Below are 21,170 nucleotides of genomic sequence, written 5' to 3' on the forward strand. Positions count from 1 at the left end.
CTTCAGCAGCCGCAGTTAGTCGCTGCTCCACCAACGCTCTCAGCATCTGGACTTTACACATTTTACCTCTTTCTAACAAGAGACGCCATCTTGGTCCGAGGGGGAAGTTTGCCGCAGTCAGGACCACCGCTTCCGGTGGAGCTTAGTAGCTGAGCTTCAAAATAAAAGTCCGCAAGTGTTCCAGTTGATAAGCTTCATAAATAAAGGTCCGGAAGTTTTTAGGCTGCTTTAGGCAAAGCCAGTCAGCTTTATTTGTAGATCACATTTCAGCAACAAGGCAATTCAAAGTGCTTTACACAAAAACATGTCAAAACCGGTAAAAAATAAAAACAGATAAAACACAAGAATAAAAGTTACAGTGCAATATAAGAAATTAATCATCAAATAAATGAACATCATTTAAAGAAAGGCAACATCAAAAAGAAGGTCTTCAGCCTTGATCTAAAGAACAGAGTAGCAGCGGCTGTGCAGGTTTCTGGGAGTTTGTTACAGATATGAGTCGCATAGAAACTGAACGCTGCTTCCCCCCTGTTTAGTTCTGACTCTGGGGACAGAAAGAAGACCTGTCCAAGATGACCTGAGAAGTATGGGGGGGGTCATAGAAAATCACGCCGGAAGATAAATGATTAAATTACACTTTTGAAGACGGACAAATACTTTATTAAATTTTCCGTGCTCAGAGAACAACAAAGAACCAAATTAAATATGGTAGTTTCCTTTTAATGTGTCAAAAAGAAGATACAAGTTTGGGTCTCGCAGTGTAATTTCATTTGATTTTGTTGTTTGTCTGAAGGTGAACATTAACTTCACCTGGCGCGTTCATAAACATAAAAAAAAGATTAGATTTGTGTCCGACTTGATCTGACGTCATGTACACGTGGGCAGTTTTGTTAGCGCGTTCATGAACATATAAAAAAACAACAATTTTGTTCCGATTGAAAACATCACCATTCACCTTCTGTGGGAATTAGAGGTGGGACTCTGGGGCTAGATTTTGCTAACAGGGTCGCCAGTTGGTGACGAGTTGTTGACAGCTGACGTTGATGTAGCCGACTTTGATTCACTGAAAAAATGTCAATGACAATCAACTGTTTATTGAGGACAAACGCCTCTGCCAAGAAACAGACACACACATAAGATGTTTCACATTATTAATAAATAGTCCGATGTACAAAACACCTTATCCCTGTCCTGTCCTGTTCTGTTTGTTGTAACAAACACCTGTCCGTGTGCTGTTATATATAACAAGGGGGAAATAAACTACAATTTGTCGCCACGAGGGCAGGACGCCCATCATACACTGGACGCTAGAAAAAAATCATCTAGAAATATTTTTACAGCAAAAACTGTGTGTGTCTCTTTAAACTTCCACTCTGTGTAAAAGATTTCTTACAGATTGAGCAGGTGAAAAGTTTTTCACCTGTGTGGACTATTATACGTTTCTGTAAATGTCCACTCACTGTAAAAGATATCTTACAAACTGAGCAGCTGAAAGGTTTAAATCCTTTGTGGATTCTCATGTGTCTCTTCAGATCTCACTTGAAGCTGTTCTCCCTCATGACTGTTCCACAGTTCTCCCTGTTCCTCTTTAATGTGTGGGGGGGTCTCTGGCTCGTCCTGGTCCACATTGGAGCTACACTCCTGCTGCTCCTCTTCACCAACAATCACTTCCAGAACATCTGGAGGTAAAGCTGAAACACAGACCGTGTAAATACTTGTACAATCTAAATCTGATCAGATCACGGATCATCTACAGTCTGTTGACGATAACACACTGTAGATGATCTGTGATCTGATCAGATTTAGTCTCTCTGACTTCTAAACGTCACTATCAGCCACACAACACGTGTTCTGGACAGAATAAGTCTTCAAATCAGACAAATAGCAATTAAAATCCCTCCGATTCAAAATCAATAAAAAGTTGATATAAAACGTCATCGTATTGTAAACCAATCAGGTGTTAAATCAGCTGAGAAGCCGGCGTTTCCCAGCATGCTCTGGGTCCACCTGGGTCCGCCTGGCTCTTGCAGTCGGGGAAAAGCAACTGCACCCCCTGGGTCTCAGACCTGCGCCCCCCTGGTCTCAGACCCGCGCCCCCTGGTCTCAGACCTGCGCCGCCCTGGTCTCAGACCTGCGGCCCCCTGGGTCTCAGACCCGCGCCCCCTGGTCTCAGACCTGCGCCCCCCTGGTCTCAGACCCGCGCCCCCTGGTTTCAGACCTTGGCCCCCCTGGTCTCAGACCTGCGCCCCCCTGGTTTCAGACCTTGGCCCCCCTGGTCTCAGACCTGCGCCCCCCTGGTCTCAGACCTGCGCCGCCTGCGTCTCAGACCTGCGGCCGCCTTGCTCTCGTGAGATTTCCGTTGTCCACGTGTGCATGACGTCAGAGCAAGTCGGGATCAAGTCGGACACAAATCTAACCGGCATGCAACGGGCGCCGATCGCCGGTGATCGATTCTGCGCAGATCTGGATCATCTCCAACGAGCCTGTTGTGAGGGGAAGCCGGAAGCTACAGCAACACAGGAGGCACAAAAGAGGCGCAATGCAGTAACAACATCTGTGCAGGAAACAATGGCGATGTGATAAATTAATTGTACTCAATAAGATGAAATTCACAAATATCCAACAAAACATTTACTGATATTTATAATTTAATAAAACGTAAATTGGAAATTAGAACTAGTAAAATACATTTTTAACTCCGTTACACTTTAACACAATTTACAGAACCGCTGACGCATTTTGTCATTGTGACAACTAACAACAATCACCATTTTGTTGTGTACCCATCAAATGACTACAGCAACAGTCCAATGGCCTTTCTATCCATTTTATTTCTATGCAAAGACACAATGAATACTCCAGTGACCGTTGATATGCACTCCATGCTGATTTATCTATTACATTTTAACAACAAACCGAGTTGCATCAGATGCATCAGCTGGCCACCTACCTCATGTTCGTTACATCTTTAGATGGACCTGAACTGGTGATATTTTTACTTCTAACAGTCCTCTCCTCTTCCTTTTCTTAATAACACCTAGGCCGTTGGGAACCAGACAATAACTACTAACGTACATGTTAGTCAACAGATGATTCACTTCAAATTATTTCATCCTGGAGGGATCTCAGCATGTCCTGGGGCACTACACCAGTCATATCAAACCATTATATTTCTTTAGTTTATTAGCTTAACCATGGCCTAATTAGTGGAATAGGAGACACTGTATGTCAAAAGACCTTAATCATTTTTGTGTCACTGATTATATTACCCTGGAAAATAGCAATACACAAGTGAGTTTTTATAGTTGTATATAGATTATTAAAAAACAAAACAATATATAATTAAATATCTAAATTAAGATTCTACTCTTTCCTATCACACAATATAATGTCTTCTATGAATATGTTGATACATATAGATCTATTTATAGAGATAGTCTCCAGTCTGGTCTCCAGTCTCTGTTTGTAGAAGTGGATGTGAGTTTCTGGCTGGTTCTGGTCCTCCACGGTCCTCTCCATAAGCTTCTGTTTCCATCGGACCAACACATTTTTGAGTTTTGACATCAGAACTCTGGGAAAATATTTCATTACAAACACTGTAGCTGAATCTTCTTTCTCCTGTGTGGACCAAGGCCATGTGGGACCGTAAACGTCCTCTCTGTGTAAAAGATTTCTTACAAATTGAGCAGTTGAAAGGCTTTTCTCCTGTGTGAGTTCTCATGTGCGACCGTAAAGTTTCACTCTGTGTAAAAGATGTATTACAAACTGAGCAGCTAAAAGGCTTCTCTCCTGTGTGGATTCTAATGTGTTTCTTTAAACTTCCTATCTGTGTAAAAGATTTATTACAAAATGAGCAGGTGAAAGGTTTCTCTCCTGTGTGGATTCTCATGTGTATCTTCAAATGTGACTCACGGTCAAATCTCCGCTCACACTCAGAGCAGCTGAATCTTTTCTTACATGTCGAATCCTGTTTCAGAGAGTTTAAAGCTGACTGAGGTTCTCTGGTCTCCTTCCAATAAGCTCTGTCATTAGTCTGAGGTACAGAAGAATCTCCAGTCTTGTCTTCAGTCTCTGTTTCTAAAAGTAGATGTGAGTTCTTGGCTGGTTCTGGTCCTCCACAGTCCTCTCCATCAGCTTCTGTTACCATGTATTGAGTTTGTCTCTGATGAAGCTGTGAGGACTGAGCTTCCTCTTCATCATCTACACTCTTCACAGGGACAGCAGTGAATGGGAACTTGGTGATATCAGGCTCCTCCAGCCCTTGAAGCTGCTCTCCCTCCTGACTGCTCCACAGTTCCTCCTGTTCCTCTTTGATGTGTGGGGGGGGCTCTGGCTCCTTCTGCTCCACACTGGAACTACAATCCTGCTGCTCAGGGGGAACTTCTTCTTTAACCACCAAAGGCTGCTCAACATCTGCAGGAAACACATACAGACAAATTGTGTGTAATGTATCTTATCATCTGGATTGTGATGGGTATAAAAGAATACTGGTTGTTCGGTCAGTTACTTAGGTTACCGCTACACTACAAGTCTTCCTTTTCAACCTTGGGAAACTTCTGGAAAGGCTGTTGAGTAGTGCCCTCTTGTGGTGGAATAATCAACTGCAACTGCACTGTTGAGCATCAAGTGGCATAGTTGGTAATTAAGAAGCATAACAAGAGACACGTTGGAATAACAGAGTGGAGTGTGAAGTGGACTTTATTGCATTCAAATGGTTTAATTTGTGTGTGTCTCTGATGAACTGTGAGTAGAACCTATCGTTTTTGTCTGATCCGGGCATTATTTGAGTCTTTCACTGCATTTTGGGGAGACCTTTGGTGACGCAAAGCTAATCAAATCACCATGTAGCTTCCTCATGCTAATTCTAGTTTAGCTGTACCTTTCTGGTTGTAGTAAAACTGTAGTATTTGGACAATGTTGACATTAAATGACATGATGTCTGTTTTTATTGCAACTTAATGGTGCAATCGGTGTAATTTCTTTCCCCATGCAGTACATCCCTATGTGTAACCATAACCTATACTGTCCAGTAGTGAATACCTATTCAATGTTTGGTCCTTCAAGCCAGAAGTGAAGTTTTCCCCGGATGTCAGGATGCAGCCTAGTTTCACATACAGTGGAGCATTACCAAAATATATGTCCAAAGCGGAAGTTACAACATCCTCCCTACCTTAGAGACTATGAAACGAGTTCTTTCCCAGGTCTTTAAATGGGTTTATAATTTTTTTTTACTGTCAGTATTCAGTTCTGTCAGAATATACTATTTCTATTGTGCAAAATACAAAGTAGTAAACTAAACTTCAATTAAATGAATACACATACCAACAATTATAACATGCTTCCTCTTTAAAACAAAATCGTTATACAATTGCTGTTTAAACACTACCTTGAGTTTTAATTATTGCTCTGAACCTGTCTTTCTCAGCGGTCTGTAGTGGGTCAGTAGGTGGATAGTTGTTTAAATTTATTTTATATATTATATTTATATTTTCATTATGTTGCACCACTTCATGCATGAGGTGACAGGTCCTAACATTAACACGGTTGAGCAACGTTGGCGTGACGATTACAGTTTTTTTACTTCTTTTTTTTTCCACCCATAAACAACAGACACTGCTCCTCTTTTTGGTTCTTCTGTGTCATCATGTTGTTCTAGTTCCGAAGCTTTGATTTCTTTAAATGTCTCTTCTATCCAGCTTCACCGCAGTGTAACACAGAGCACTAACTCTCTTTACCCTCACCACCACTTGCCTTGCGTGGTTTCCTTTCCAATGTAGTGTAATGAAATCCACCGGTGTGGCGGTATATTAAAAATTAATATTAAAGCAAAAATATTTACAAAGGTATTCGGTGTGAACCGGTATACCGGACAGCTCTAGCCATTACAACTCCTAGTTGTCTGCACACAGCAAAGTAGGCCATTCTATAAGAGGACCACATGGGTAAACAAACAAAACTCTGTGTATATATATATATATATTTATATTATATTATATAGGGAGCGGGCCAAACCATGACCAATGCAAATGGCCAGATTATTATATTTAGATGTTTATGTGGAATTGCTTTCATTTTATGTTCAACTGTGTATCTGTGGGCATATGCTCATATTTAGCCTAGTCTGCATTTAATAATGTATACTTTATTTATTAAGGCGACAACAACATTTGTATTTCATTTATCACAGCCAATGAATGCAAAAAGTTAAGTTGGTCAGAACACAGCTAGCATATATGATACATGGTTTACACTTTATAATAACCACACACAATTCATCATTTATTAAGCAATTAGTTTAATTTAATAACGCAATTTGTTCAGTTATAAATGGTTTGTTCATAGTAAATAAGCCTATCTATAAAACTATGTTTGTAAATACACGATTTATACTTAATAGATAATGAAACAACCATTTATGAATTAAATAATTTCCCATTATAAACTAGTTGCAAACGATTACTAAATGCTTTGTTTATCATTTGTAAAGCATTAGTCCTGTTAATTCTCACAAATAAAGCATTTATTTACTCACTCATTGAATGGAAGAATTGTTTGTAGATATTACAAAGTGTTACCAATAAATGTAATAATATTTTAGATTAGGCTGTGCCTTAGTGCCTAATGCTTATTGTTAGAAGAAAACAAAACACGCCACATTTCCTTAGACCTGTAGACCACTACTGACCTCGATGAGAACCAACGGCCCAGCCAATCTCCTGCTTCTCTTCCTCTCTGATCAAATATCTTCCAATATATATATTGAAGATGTTGGTATGTAAACCAAAAGCATTAATAGGCACCCTATGACATTTTTAGAATACTAAAGAGATAAGCTTTATTATTGGCAATGAATAAAGAGCTGTGGATAGCTTGCTAGGTTAACTATTTCTATACGCTAGTTAGACTTTTGTTTTCCGTAGCCAAGTAAAACTCCCCCTGTCCTTAGTTATTAAATATACTCACATTAAGCTACATGTCATTCAGCTGATGCTTTTATCCAAACCACAACTGCTATATACTGTATGTCAGAAGTTGCACACGTCTGGAGAAAATAGCGGTCTTGCGCAGGGACACATTGGTTGAAGGGGAATCAAACCCAGAACTCCCACACCAAAGGCATGAGTGGTATCAACTGCGCAATCCACACGCGCGCGCGCACACACACACACACACACACACACACACACACACAGCTTCAGTTGCTACAATACTGTGCTGCTACCAATTACATAAGAACCTTTGTTTATCTAGAAAACAGCCCCGAAATCCCCATCACCAAACCCACCAGACTCCATGTAAATAATCACTACTTTTAGCGTGTATAGAGCAGCATATCTCCACCAGACTCCATGTAAATAATCACTACTTTTAGCATGTATAGAGCAGCATATCTCCACCAGACTCCATGTAAATAATCACTACTTTTAGTGTGTATAGAGCAGCATATCTCCACCAGACTCCATGTAAATAATCACTACTTTTAGTGTGTATAGAGCAGCATATCTCCACGTATAAATTGGTGAATCGAGGGTTAATGTAAACCAGACCAGAGTGGTGATTGTTGGAACAGTGGAAAGATGAACCAAGACGGCTTTTGGTAGTTTTATTTAGTTTCTGTCCACTTTGAACAAAGTGTGTTTTACGATGATAAAAGTAGTGATTATTTCCATGGAGTCTGGTGGGTTGGCGACGGCCTGTTAAAGAGAGAAGATTCCAACAGATGTTATGAATAAATGCTTATTTCCATCCGTCCTATCGTCATATCGTCGCTGAGAGAAGAGAGCACAGGAAGGAGAGAAAGACCAGCTGAAGGTTTAATGGACTAACCTGCTCTGTGGACCCGGAGCTGAGGGTTGAAAACAGCGTCCAGTAGTTCCCGTTGTCGCTCGTTCTCCTCTTTTGAACGACAAAGTTCCTCCTCGTACTCTGCTATCGTTCTTTCAAACAGCCCAAATATCTCTTCAGCAGCCGCAGTTAGTCGCTGCTCCACCAACGCTCTCAGCATCTGGACTTTACACATTTTACCTCTTTCTAACACAACAAAGACCCTCTGCTAACACTCCTTTCTAAGAGACGCCATCTTGGTCAGAGGGGGAAGTTAGCCGCAGTCAGGACTACAGCTTCCGGTGCAGATGATTTTTCTGAGCTTCAAAATAAAAGTCAGAAAATGTTTTAGGCTAATTTGAAAAAAATTGAATTAAAATGCTATTTCAGAGCTCGAAAAAAACGTGACAAAGTGTCAAACAGATGATTAGATTAGATTAGATTCAATGATACAGATACAGATGTGACTTGAAGCAAAATCTCTTCTCACACTCTGAGCAGCTGAATGTTTTCTTACATCTTAAATTATGTTTCAGAGAGTTTAAAGCTGACTGAGGTTCTCTGGTCTCCTTCCAATCAGCACTGTCATCAGTCTCAGGTTCAGAAGAGTCTCCACTCTGGTCTTCAGTCTCTGTTTCTAAAAGTAGATGTGGATATGAGTTCTTCGCTGGTTCTGGTCCTCCAAAGTCCTCTCCATCAGCTTCTGTTACCATTGATTTGGTCTTTGATGAAGCTGTGAGGACTGAGCTTCCTCTTCATCATCTTCACTCTTCACAGGGACAGGAGTGAATGGGAACTTGGTGATATCAGCCTCCTCCAGCCCTTGAAGCTGCTCTCCCTCCTGACTGCTCCACAGTTCCTCTGGCTCCACACTGGAGCTACAATCCTGCTGCTCAGGGGGAACCTCTTCCTTAACCACCAACAGCTGCTCAACATCTGCGGGAAACACATGCAGAGACATTTTGTGGAACGTATCTTATCACCTGGATTGTGATTGGTATAAAAAAATACTGGTTGTTCAGTCAGTTATGTGGGTTACATCTACACTGCTACTCTTTTCAGCCTTAGAAAACTGTTGCAAAAGATGTTGACAGACATATTAGGGTCCTCTTTGGTGGAAATAATGCAATTGTGCTGTGCAATTGAGCACAAAGTGGCGCAGTCGGTAATAAACGTGACAATACGTAGCTTTTTGGTGTTACTGTAACTGTCATATTTCATATTATGATCTAAAAGGAGTTGTAACAGCTAATATACAGTGTACATTTGGGCTGGGTTGCTCTCCAAGCTTCTCCAGAACTTCTAAATTGACGCTGACGTTGATAAAATCAATTTTACAATCAGGAAACAGTGTCAAGCGGCTTCCTTATCACACACATCATTCCAGTGCAGTTGAGACACCACACAAGCTAACCTCCCTGTTCACGCTTCTCTCCACGCCAACCCTACACTTCCTGTGCACTTGCACTAGCACCCCCCACCCCCAAATCCTGTTGGACAAAATGCTGCAAGACTGTTTGTGTATGTTTTCATGGCCCAGGGGCCTGATGCACAAAACCAGAATAAGGGATTAAGCCGGGATATTAAAGTTATCCTGGATGAATTTAGCTTGGACTTCGCGGCACGAAACCAGATTGAATTAAACCCAGCCAAGTAACCATGGCGATTTATTCTTTGCGGCTAGCCTGGTCCAGAGCCGGCTAACAGCCGGGCTAAGATTAATCCTGGAGTCTCATGTGTTAAAACAGCTGCCGCTCTGATCCCAAATAAACTTGTTTAACAGTTATTCCGTTGTCTTATGCATGTGTTCTGCTTTATTTTTATTAACATGCCTTACTTGTTACTATTGTTGTCATGAGTTTTATTTAAACCCTATAGCAGTTGTTTAGATGGTTAAAAATGGTTGCACTGGCACCCAGATGCAGAGTGGCAATTGGGTCTACTTTCATTCTGCCAGACCTTGTGCTGTCATGTGCTTAACCTGTTTTAAGAAATATAGGCTACTCTTGAAAGAAATTGTTGCGCAATGCGAGTAAATCTTTTGTATCTTTGTTGATTTTCCCAGAACTTGTGCTGTGATGTATTGAACCTTTCTTGCAGGAAATAAACTCTTAGAAGACTTTGTTGAGCAAGGCTTATTTTAGATCTCGCCTGCAACTTTTACCACAGTCCATAAGATGGCAAACATCCCAAAACAAATAGCTAGGCTACATAAATACTTGTGTAGGTATATTTATTCCAACAATAACATGTCTTTTAAAAGATTTCTACATACCTACATATTACAAAATAAACTAAAAGTCTTAAGTTTTTCCATGTTACCTTTTCCACTTCACACTGATTACTGGGACAACATGTATTTGGGTTGGGAAACAACATAAAGCTGACAACTCTCCAACATCGCAAATCAGAGAGTTTTAATTCATAATTTTAAACATGGTTATTATTTTGGACATTTGCCTTGAGATAATTATGAGATGGACTTAGTTCTGACTCTGTTACTTGTTGGAAACCAATAGAGTTTACTTTAGCATACCCACACAGAGTGGACAAAGCACTCTTTGTTCATATGATACCAAATGAAATAAGCGACAGTCGGATGGTCCCGTGACGCCGCGTACCGAGCACCGGAGGTGACAGTCCTCACCTCACCTGATGATCTCACAAAGTACCTCAACTCCACCTTGTCTACCTCCCTCAACAAAAACGCTCACTTTTAACTTTTTTTTTTAATAAACACACCTACATTCCGGATAATTGGCCGCCAACTTTGACGTTTGACAAAGAAATCATCTCTTACATTCCATCCTGAAGCCTATAAACTCCACCTCACTGCCTACAAAGATGCCCTCATTGCTGCCAAGTCTGTCTACCTCTCCACCATCATTACCGACTCCTGCCAAAACCCCTGAACCCTTATCTTCAGTGAACAACCTCCTCAAGTCTGAGACCAACACCCTCCCTCCCTACCTCTCTGCCACTCCTACTTTTTTGCTGACAAAATCAACATAATTTATCAATCTCTATCCCCTGTATCTGACCTTTCAGTATCTAATCCAGTGGGACACCCGGCAGCTGGTCCACGTTATACTATGTATACCGCCCTGTATCACACAGGAACACAGGAGGACAGAGCAACTGATCCACTTTACCCTATATGTACCGTCTTGTAACACACACTCTATCATGCCCTCCCGCCTGGTGCCATCCCACCTCAAAAACTTCGGCCTCGGGTCAGTTTCAGTAGTAAAGGTGAGCGAGTGGTGGATAAGACAAGGACTGTGTCAGCGTTGTTCAGAAGTTGTCGGGTACGTGAATAGAAATGCATCTAATATTGCTAATGCATATCCGACGCCTTTATGTCGTATATATTTCACCTAGATGTACCAATCACTGGAACGAGACAAAACAAACTGTCTACCTTCTCCTCCCTACAGTACTTAACCAGCCGTTAGATAAAATTACAAACTGACAAATTGTGCCCTAAGTATTTGCTGCATGTACTCGAATTTTTTTACAACATGCCATCCCGTCCACATGGTTCTTTTTAGTTGTTATTCTTTTATGCAATTTCTACTTTCATAAATAAGAGATCCTGGATTTTCAGTTTACAGCTGATTGTCTGATTTTGATTACAAGTTACAAATGAAGTCTGAAGATGATGTGGGATAGTTCTTGTTTACATCTTACTTCACACACTCAGGGGACCACATCACTCTAGTACTAAAACAACTCCACTGGCTTCTGATTTCTTGATTATAATTAAGGATATGACAGACATTACAAGACTAAACAAAATCTATTAAAAACATTTCAAATAAGAGTGTACTTTTTCCCTTTCACACAATATACTGTTTTCTACCAAGATGATGATACATAAAGATATTTGTTTGATTTTTCAGACGTTCTGCTTAAACTAAAAGGCCCAAACATTATTCAATGTCATCAGCTCCAGGTTCTGAAGAGTCTCCAGTCTGGTCTCCATTCTCTGGTTGTAAAAGTGGCTGTGAGTTCCTGGCTGGTTCTGGTCCTCCACAGTCCTCTCCATCAGGTTCTGGTTCCATCGGACCAACACATGTATGTGTTTTGACACGAGAACACCTGGCAAATCCTTTGTTACAAATGCTGCAGCTGAATCTTTTCTCTCCTGTGTGGATTATGGCCATGTGTGACCGTAAATTTCCTCTCTGTGTAAACGATCTCTTACAAACTAAGCAGCTGAAAGGTTTTTCTCCTGTGTGAGTCATCATGTGTTTCTTCAGGGATCCACTTTCAGAGAAAGCTTTAGCACACTCAGAGCAGCTGAAAGGTTTCTCTCCTGTGTGAGTTCTCATGTGTTTCTGTAAAATTCCCCTGCGTGTAAACGATTTCTTACAGACTGAGCAGCTAAAAGGTTTCTCTCCTGTGTGGATTATATTGTGTTTCTGTAAACTTCCACTATGTGTAAAAGATTTATTACAAACTGAGCAGCTAAAAGGTTTCTCTCCTGTGTGAGTTCTCATGTGTGACCGTAAACTTCCACTTTGTGTAAAAGATTTCTTACAAACACTGCAGCTGAAAGGGTTTTCTCCTGTGTGAATGTTTATGTGTAACCGTAAAGTTCTAGACATTGAAAATGTTTTTTTACACACTAAACAGCTGAAAGATTTTTCACCTGTGTGAGTTATCGTGTGTTTCTTCAAGTTTCCACTATCAGAGAAAGCTTTACCACAGTCAGAGCAGCTAAAAGGTTTTTCTCCTGTGTGAGTTCTCATGTGTCTATTCAGATTTCCCTTTTGGTCAAATCTTTTTCCACACTCAGAACAGCTGAATGTATTCTTACGTCTAGAAACATGTTTGAGAGAATTTAAAGCTGACTGAGGTTCTCTGGTCTCCTTCCAATCAGCACTGTCATTAGCCTTAGGATCACAAGAGTCTCTAGTCTGGTCTTCAGTCTCTGGTTGTAAAAGTGGATGTGAGTTCCGGGCTAGTTCTCGTCCTCCACAGTCCTCTCCATCAGCTTCTGTTTTCATGTGTTGATTTCGTCTCTGATGAAGCTGTGAGGACTGAGCTTCCTTTTCTTTAGCTTCACTCTTCACAGGGACAGCAGTAAATGGGAACTTGGTGATTTCAGCCTCCTCCAGTCCTTTAAGGTGCTCTCCCTCCTGACTGCTCCAAAGTTCCTCCTGTTCCTCTTTAATGTGTGGGGGGGCTTCTGGCTCCTCCTGGTCCACACTGGAGCTACACTCCTGCTGCTCAGGGGGAACCTCTTCTTTAACCACCAACAGCTGCTGAACATCTGCAAGAACCACAAATTGAGGAAAACTGTGACGTCTGACAAAACCAAGACAACTTTACCATTTAACAACATGCCTCCATTTAGGAATCAATGCCCAGTCTCCAAATACCAGTCCACCACCATACTTTAGTCCGTACGTGGATTTGAATCAGTGACCCTCCGGTTTCCAACCCAACTCTAACAAATTTAAAACATTCATGTAACAATAACATATCTTCAGTCAATTGGAAACTTGACAATTTGTCAGTAAAGTAATAGAAATGGAAGACAATTTACTGGAAGCCACTAGGATTAGGCAATGGTTATGGTTGAAGAAGACAATCGCAGCACTGCCTTGAAGGCTTAGTTGTGGGCTTAAAACACGATCGAGCCACAACAGCAGATGAGGAGTCTGATAGCAAAGAGGGCGACTCGGCGGACGGCGGTGCGCTAACTTTTTGTTCTCACTAATAGAAACCTATATAATTCAGAAGTGCTGTTTTGTTGGGATGAAGCTATAAGTAGAAGGAATATCCGCTAGCGGCTAGGCTAATGTGCAATGGTAAACACACAGAATATAATACATGCTGATAGCAGAGCTTGTAAACTGGCTTTTTTTTCAGCAATGCAAACATTGTCAACATAACTCACTGGAAATCCAAATTATGTCCACACTTCCACACACTTCAGGGAAAGAGAAGGGGCTCTCAAGTTCTGCCTATGGGTCTTCAGCATCTGCAGTTGCCATGCTATCTTCTGACTGAAGTTACAGGAGGTTGACTGACTAGGAGCACTTCAACACTGTTGAACAGCTTGACCGGATGTGACACGGCGGCGTGGCAGTATAAAAAAAATCATTTTTTAATTTGATATGTAATCAAAATTGGGACAGCCTTAGTGGCCAGTGTGAAAATAAGACTCTAAAAAAAGTATAAAACTCCATAGGGCCCTACATGAAGTCATTACTACAAGCTAACTGGAGGATCAAAAGAGTCTCCAGTCTGGTCTTTAGTCCCTGATTGTAAAAGTAGATTTGAGTTCCTGGCTGGTTCTGGTACTCAACAGTCCTCTCCATCAGCTTTTGTAGGCTGGCAATATACCAGAGCACGTTTTTTCTCCCATCCAGGAGTTCTGTGCGGACTAGCCAGACCTTCTTCTGCAGAACTGTGGACATGCAAGTCTAGTGTGAAAGGAATCCTACTCCTAAAATAAACCAGGTTCTCTTGTTTTTCTCAAGTTTTATGGTCTTTACTTGCCCCCCCCTGTTATTTCCCCTAAAAACCCTGGTAACGTTGTTCCTACCTTCCTCTTCATCATCTTTACTCTTCACAGGGACAGGACTGAATGGGAACTTGGTGATATCAGCCTCCTCCAGCCCTTGAAGCTGCTCTCCCTCCTGAGTGCTCCACAGTTCCTCTTGCTCCTCTTTAATGTGTGGGGGGGCCTCTGGTTCCTGCTGGTCCCCACTGGAGCTACACCCCTGGTGCTCCTCTTTAATAACAATCTGCGTTTTGTGGTCTGAAAGCAAAGCTTAAACACAGACAGAAGTTAATGTTAGCTAAACCTCAGAGGTTGCAGGGTTTCCCCCAGAAAAGTTGTTTAGCTCGGTGACCAGTGTGAAAATGAGACTCTTAAAGCTCTAACACTCCATGGGGTCCTCCATGAAGTTAGTGCTATAAGCTAAATGGAGATTTTAAAATGTGCACACACAGAAACACAGACATGCAAACCTCAGTGGTTACAATATTGTGCTGTTGTGTTCCAAGGTGAACATCCCTAATATGTAACAGTCATCTATACAGTCCTAAAGGAATACCTACTAAATAAGAACCTTTGTTGATCTAGCAGCCCCATATTCTTTTCCCACCAGCATGTTTCCTTGGATCCATCTTTCCTTGGATCGGGGAGGCTCCAAAATCATGGTTGCAATGCCCTGTTACAACCTGTTGTGCCATGTAATGCAGTACAGTACCCGGCTATGGCTAACTACCACAAACTACTATTTTTTTAGTCACTGTTCCATTATCTTTTATTGTGAACGTTATTGCCACTCTTTATTTTAACGCCATCAGGCCCGTCAGACACCGCCTACTAAGAGCCTGGGTCTGTCCCACGTTTCTTCCTAAAAGGGAGTTTTTCCTCGCCACTGTTGCTTGCTCTGGAGGGAACCAACTAGAACTTTGGGTCCTTGTAACTTATAGCACGTGGTCTAGACCTGCTCTATCTGTAAAGTGTCTCAAGATAACTCTTGTTATGAATTGATCCAACCAATAAAACTGAATATAAAGAGCGAGATTCCAGCAGATGTTATGAATAAATGCTTATTTCCATCCGTCCTATCGTCATATCGTCGCTGAGAGAAGAGAGCACAGGAAGGAGAGAAAGACCAGCTGAAGGTTTAATGGACTAACCTGCTCTGTGGACCCGGAGCTGAGGGTTGAAAACAGCGTCCAGTAGTTCCCGTTGTCGCTCGTTCTCCTCTTTTGAACGACAAAGTTCCTCCTCGTACTCTGCTATCGTTCTTTCAAACAGCCCAAATATCTCTTCAGCAGCCGCAGTTAGTCGCTGCTCCACCAACGCTCTCAGCATCTGGACTTTACACATTTTACCTCTTTCTAACACAACAAAGACCCTCTGCTAACACTCCTTTCTAAGAGACGCCATCTTTGACAGAGGAAGAAGTTAGACGCAGTCAGGACTACATTTTCCGGTTGAGATCAGTTGCTGAGCTTCAAAGTAAAAGTCCGAAAGTATTCCAGTTGATGAGCTTCAATAATAAAAGTACAGAAGAGTTTTAGGCTTCCAGCAAGATGATTAAAATAAGACGTCTGAAGAAAGACAATCATATTATAGGATTTTCTGAGCTCTGAAAAAACTATTAAAGATGATGGTAGATTGTTTTCTTTTCCAGTAGCTTATTTCATCTTTTTTTTTTACATCTGGCCCCAACCTACCCATGGATGCTTTTAGGGCATGTACAAAACAGACGGTGTCTGACGACCGGTTGGGGTTAGAATGAAGAGTGGCAATAACAAAAATAGAAAAAATTAGTAGTCTGTAGCAGTTCTTTGTAGTAGTTCATGGCATAGCAGGACGCTGTGCGGCATTACAAGGCACAGCAGGACGTAGCAGGACGTAGCAGGACGTAGCAGGACGTAGCAGGACGCAGCAGGGCACTGCAGTGTAGCAGTAGAACATGGCATCACAGAACATGGAGCGGGACCAAGGCGACAGCTGCTACCCTGATTTTGGAGCCTCTCTGATCCAAGGGAACATGCTGGGGAAAAAAGAACATAAGGACTCCGGGGAATGACTCCCCAGAGCTAGGTTAGTAACTAGGTTAGTAACTAGGTTAGTAACTAGGTTAGTAACTAGGTTAGTAACTAGCATTTCTGGGACATGGATGCACATAAATGAAAAGATGGAAAGATAGAGGAGAGAGGAGCTCAGAGTATCAAAATAAGTATCCAGTTGTCTAAAACTATTTTTACAGCAAAACCAAGAGAGACAAGGTAAAGAGAGCTCCAGCCCAGTCGGGCTAGAACTCTCCCCAACCGGATCGGGCTGTATGCCAAGTCTCCCTTTAGTGTTATTACATGATAGATAAATCTGAAAACTATGTGACTAACTACTACTCCCTAACAATAGTCGATTCTATGCCCTAACTATAAGCTTTATCAAAAAGGAAAGTCTTAAGCCTACTCTTAAATGTGGAGACGGTGTCTGCCTCCCGGACCCAAACTGGAACCTGGTTCCACAGGAGAGGAGCCTGATAGCTGAACGCTCTGGCTCCCGTAAAAGATTTATATACATGCATTCCTGCATACATATATAATTAAAATGACAGATAAATAAGGTCATGTACTTCTTAGCCTCAGTATGTAGACATACCAGCGTATAAATGCCAAGAAACCATAGTCTTACTACAATACTATCACTTTCAGTCCTTTTCATAGCCCTTTAATATATATTCATTTTAAACAATCTCTTGAAATTAGAATAGTGTGTGTCCCTGTGTGTGTAAATAGTATAGTGTGCGTCCTTGTGTGTGTAACAAGTTTAGTGTGCGTCCCTGTGTGTATAACAAGCGTGGTGTGCGGGCGCTGTGCACAAATCTAGGCGCATATGCTGTCAATATAACGATGAAATGCTGCGTTATTGATTTAAGACCAGGTTTTTGTTTGTCAACGGCACGATCATTTACGGTGCGTTGATAGCAATACACCCAGAATGCACCTGAACACAACTCCCTGTAAGATCAGTATGCCCAGAATGCACCTGAACACAACTCCCTGTAAGATCAGTATGCCCAGAATGCACCTGAACACACCTCCCTGTAAGACCAGTGCACCCAGAATTCACCTGACCACACCTCCCTGTAAGACCAGTGCGCCCAGAATGCACCTGAACACACCTCCCTGTAAGACCAGTGCGCCCAGAATGCACCTGACCACACCTCCCTGTAAGACCAGTGCGCCCAGAATGCACCTGAACACACCTCCCTGTAAGACCAGTGCGCCCAGAATGCACCTGAACACACCTCCCTGTAAGACCAGTGCGCCCAGATTGCACCTGAACACACCTCCCTTTAAGACCAGTGCGCCCAGAATGCACCTGACCACACCTCCCTTTAAGACCAGTGCGCCCAGAATGCACCTGACCACACCTCCCTTTAAGACCAGTGCGCCCATGGGCGCTCAGATGGGCGCAGTAAGCTGTTATATCAGTGGGTGAACAAGCAAACCTCATCCCATTAGTTACAATATAATCACATTAAATGCAGAAATGTTTTTTTAAATGACATTTTACTAAAATACACTGAATAACAAGAATTAGAGAACAGTGCGCTACTGGAGAGTTATATACTAAGGTTTAAAATACAATATTTTTTAAATAGTTGTGAATTATGAAACTCCAGGGCTGAAAATGAGTCCCACAGGGCCCTGTCTCCCAGACTTAAGTCTTTGCTCTAAAACACTCATTTTAACTGCTTATCTTTGTTCCTTTTCCACCGACCTTGCAGTTAATACTGCTTCAGCTGCTTTTCATGCATTAAGTTGTCTACTGATTCTAATTTAACTTTTTATAAATATTTAATACAGCTAATTGCATTTTCTTTCTACTTTGAACAACCTACTCTTCCAAAAAATTCTAACTACATCACTTTCTTTTACATTTCAGACAGCAATCCAGTTTAGCTTTTCACCTTTCAGCATTCACACGCATTTTCTGCAGGAAATCCATTTTCTATTTTCACTTACTCCATATCCACGGCTAATCGCTCTGTTACTAGAGACATGGATTTACAAATCAATTCAACCCTCTGGCTTTGTAGTTTGTGATTGTATGGACTCACAAGTACATAAGATGTAGTTTACATGCTGTAAATCCATGTCTGTCAATAGAGATTAAAAAAAATGGATTGCAATATGAGACTAATCAAGAGAAGAAGTCGTAAAAGAGCAATTAGCCGTGGATACGGACATAGCTAGCAATAGAGAATCTTGGTGACACTTTCGGTAAATTAAGTTATGCTCATAATGGTCATTGGTCAAACTTCTGCTAAACCTTTACATAGCACCAGAACTAGTGCATTTGTATAAATTGACATTAGTTTGTTACGTCTGTCACGCCCCAGTCTAGGGGGGCCTAGGACACAACATGAAAAGGCCCCAACTTCCCCGGCTCCCAAGTAGCCACAAACAATTAACGTTGAATATCAGAAAAACTGATTTATTTTACATTAAACAGACAACATGGAGATAACATATATAGATATAGGTACATTATTCAAGGCTTCAGGGTGGCCTACCGCCAAAATAACAAACAAATAACCCTGTTTAGGAGATAAGAATATGACCTAACAAACGAAGAGGACAGTGTCTATGCTCACCTGGATGCAGGGGAACGGTGTGTGAGAATTTTATACTAGGATTTTAGCTCAGCGTTCAATACGATACAACCACACATCCTTGTAAATAAACTTTTGACGATGAAAGTTCCAGGTGTTTTTATCTCGTTCATTTGAAATTTTTTAGAAAACAGGTCTGAATTTGTTGAGTTAAACTCCAAAGTTAAGTCAGACAATATTATGTCAAATACAGGGTTACCTCAGGGAAATGTTTTATCACCTTTTCTTTTCACCATTTACACGGCAGACTACCTTCCACAGCAGGCCAGCTGTCAGGTTGTTTAATCTGCTGACGACACAGTGCTCACTGGGTTGATGACTATAGTTACTATCAAAATTAGATAAAAGCCTTTGTTGATTACTAAAAAATCTTACCTTAAAAAATCTAAAGAATTTGTTATATATATATAAAGTCCACGGGTCTACTGTATGAGGAAGTTGCAGTCCTTTAAGGTGAATACAGATGTGGTGAGAATGTTTTTTATGTCAGTCATAAGTAGTGTATGGAGTTACTGTGTGGTGTGGTGGGGGGGGGAATGCTGGGCTATCTGAGAAGGCCAGGATTGATAGAGTGACTAAAAGGGCTAGGAAAATGGTGAGAGAGTTAAATACAGTGGATCAGACACAAACTAAGCGGTATGCTCTTTCTTTTATACCTCCGGCTATTAGACAGCACAACAAGCACTTTAAATGTACATTTTTACACGTTTTTATTTTATTTATTGTACTTATGTATAATATTGTAGTGTATTTGTGGCATTGTATTTATTCTCTAGTTTTTTATGGGTAAGATGGCGAGTGTGAGCACTGTAATTTCCATTTTTATGGATGAAATAAACTTGACTTGAAATTGGCAAAAATAATTACAAAAGACTTACCTCCCTAATTAACTAACAGTAGAAAACAAGATTAACACACCTAGTAGTCCCCCCTTACTACTCTAAAGTAACGGTACCTAAACTGAAAAAAGGTTGAACAAAGCAGAACTGTGGCCGGTTGAGTAGGACGAGGATGAGGAATGCCTGCTGCCCTGAGACAGCCGCTATCTTGGCTCCTTGTACATCAGGTAGTTCCCCAGCTGCAGCCAATCACGGGTTTGGGCATAAAAGAATTATCTCCTGGCTATGGCACACACCTATTTGCATATGAAAAAAAAAATTGAATTGAAATTGAAATCAAGAGAAAATACATAGGGCACACAGCAAACCAAAGAAAGATATACGACCACAGTCATAACACTGTGAGACAAACGTCTGGCAGCATTGCTGTGGATGCTCCGGTCTCAGCCTGGCTGTGAACTTTGAGTCTGTGGAGGAGCGGCTGGGGGCCGGATAAACCATTTGGGCAACCGGACACAAAACACTGCAAGCTGACAATACCTCCCTAAATTATTCAGCCACCTTAATGGGAGATGAGATGGGAGCAGACAACAGAGCGATCGGATCAGAGGAGAGCGTTTAGTGGTGAAGATATGTAAATGTTCAGTAGGCTAGCTACAGTCTGCAGTTGGAGCGCAAATGCTGCAGCTCCTCCAGACCAGCACAGATGTCGTGTCTTGTTTCCCGGCTGCTGAGTGTAGTGACGGGATTAACTCCGGAGACTCCAGCACAGTTGGGGGTCAGATGGATTTTGGTGATACTATATACAGGTTTCAAAAGAGGAAGTGAACAATATATAGTAACTGAGACTAAATAAAGATTAAACTCCTGGCTGGTTCTGGTCCTCTCCATCAGCTTCTGTTTCCATATGACCAACACATTTGTGTCTTTTGACATGGGAACTTCGGGTAAATCTTTTGTTACAAATACTGCAGCTGAATCTTTTCTCTCCAGTGTGGACTACCATGTGTGACCGTAAACTTCCACTCTGTGTAAAATATTTATTACAGACTGAGCAACTAAAAGGTCTCTCTCCTGTATGAGTTCTCATGTGTCTCTTCAGAGTTCCGCTATCAGAGAAAGCTTTACGACACTCGGAACAACTAAAAGGTCTCTCTCCTGTGTGAGTTCTCATGTGTCTCTTCAGATGTCCCCTTTCGCCACATCTTTTCCCACACTCAGAACAGCTGAATCTTTTCTTACATGTTGAATCATGTTTAAAAGAGTTTAAAGCTGACTGAGGTTCTCTGGTCTCCTTCCAATCAGCACTGTAATCAGTCTCAGGTTCAGAAGAGTCTCC

At 41.5% G+C, this 21,170-nt stretch overlaps 2 protein-coding genes and 1 long non-coding RNA gene across 5 annotated transcripts in view; 1 reads left to right on the top strand and 2 right to left on the bottom strand.

Annotated features, from left to right (window-relative positions):
- The window catches only part of LOC117956462 (involucrin-like), a 107,819-nt gene that overhangs the window by 5,522 nt on the left and 81,127 nt on the right, over positions 1–21,170 (bottom strand). Inside the window, exon 8 of the mRNA XM_034891539.1 lies at positions 12,761–13,102. Coding sequence (XP_034747430.1) covers positions 12,761–13,102 — 342 coding nt within the window. The remainder of the gene's footprint in view (positions 1–12,760; positions 13,103–21,170) is intronic.
- LOC117956510 overlaps positions 1,352–21,170 on the top strand; it is a 25,644-nt gene continuing 5,825 nt past the window's right edge. The window contains exons 1-4 of one of the 3 annotated variants that reach the window (XR_004659294.1): positions 1,352–1,404; positions 12,043–12,133; positions 12,218–12,301; positions 12,554–12,649. This is a non-coding gene — a long non-coding RNA (uncharacterized LOC117956510). Of the gene's footprint in view, positions 1,405–12,042; positions 12,134–12,217; positions 12,334–12,553; positions 12,650–21,170 lie in introns of those variants that run through there. The other 2 variants (XR_004659295.1, XR_004659293.1) reach the window with 2 other exon arrangements.
- Positions 11,654–21,170, bottom strand: part of LOC117956481 (zinc finger protein 664-like) — a 10,590-nt gene continuing 1,073 nt past the window's right edge. Inside the window, exon 2 of the mRNA XM_034891566.1 lies at positions 11,654–12,326. Coding sequence (XP_034747457.1) covers positions 11,757–12,326 — 570 coding nt within the window. The 3' untranslated portion in view covers positions 11,654–11,756. The remainder of the gene's footprint in view (positions 12,327–21,170) is intronic.

This window comes from Etheostoma cragini, chromosome 14, assembly GCF_013103735.1.
Source record: "Etheostoma cragini isolate CJK2018 chromosome 14, CSU_Ecrag_1.0, whole genome shotgun sequence".
Lineage (NCBI taxonomy): Eukaryota > Metazoa > Chordata > Actinopteri > Perciformes > Percidae > Etheostoma > Etheostoma cragini.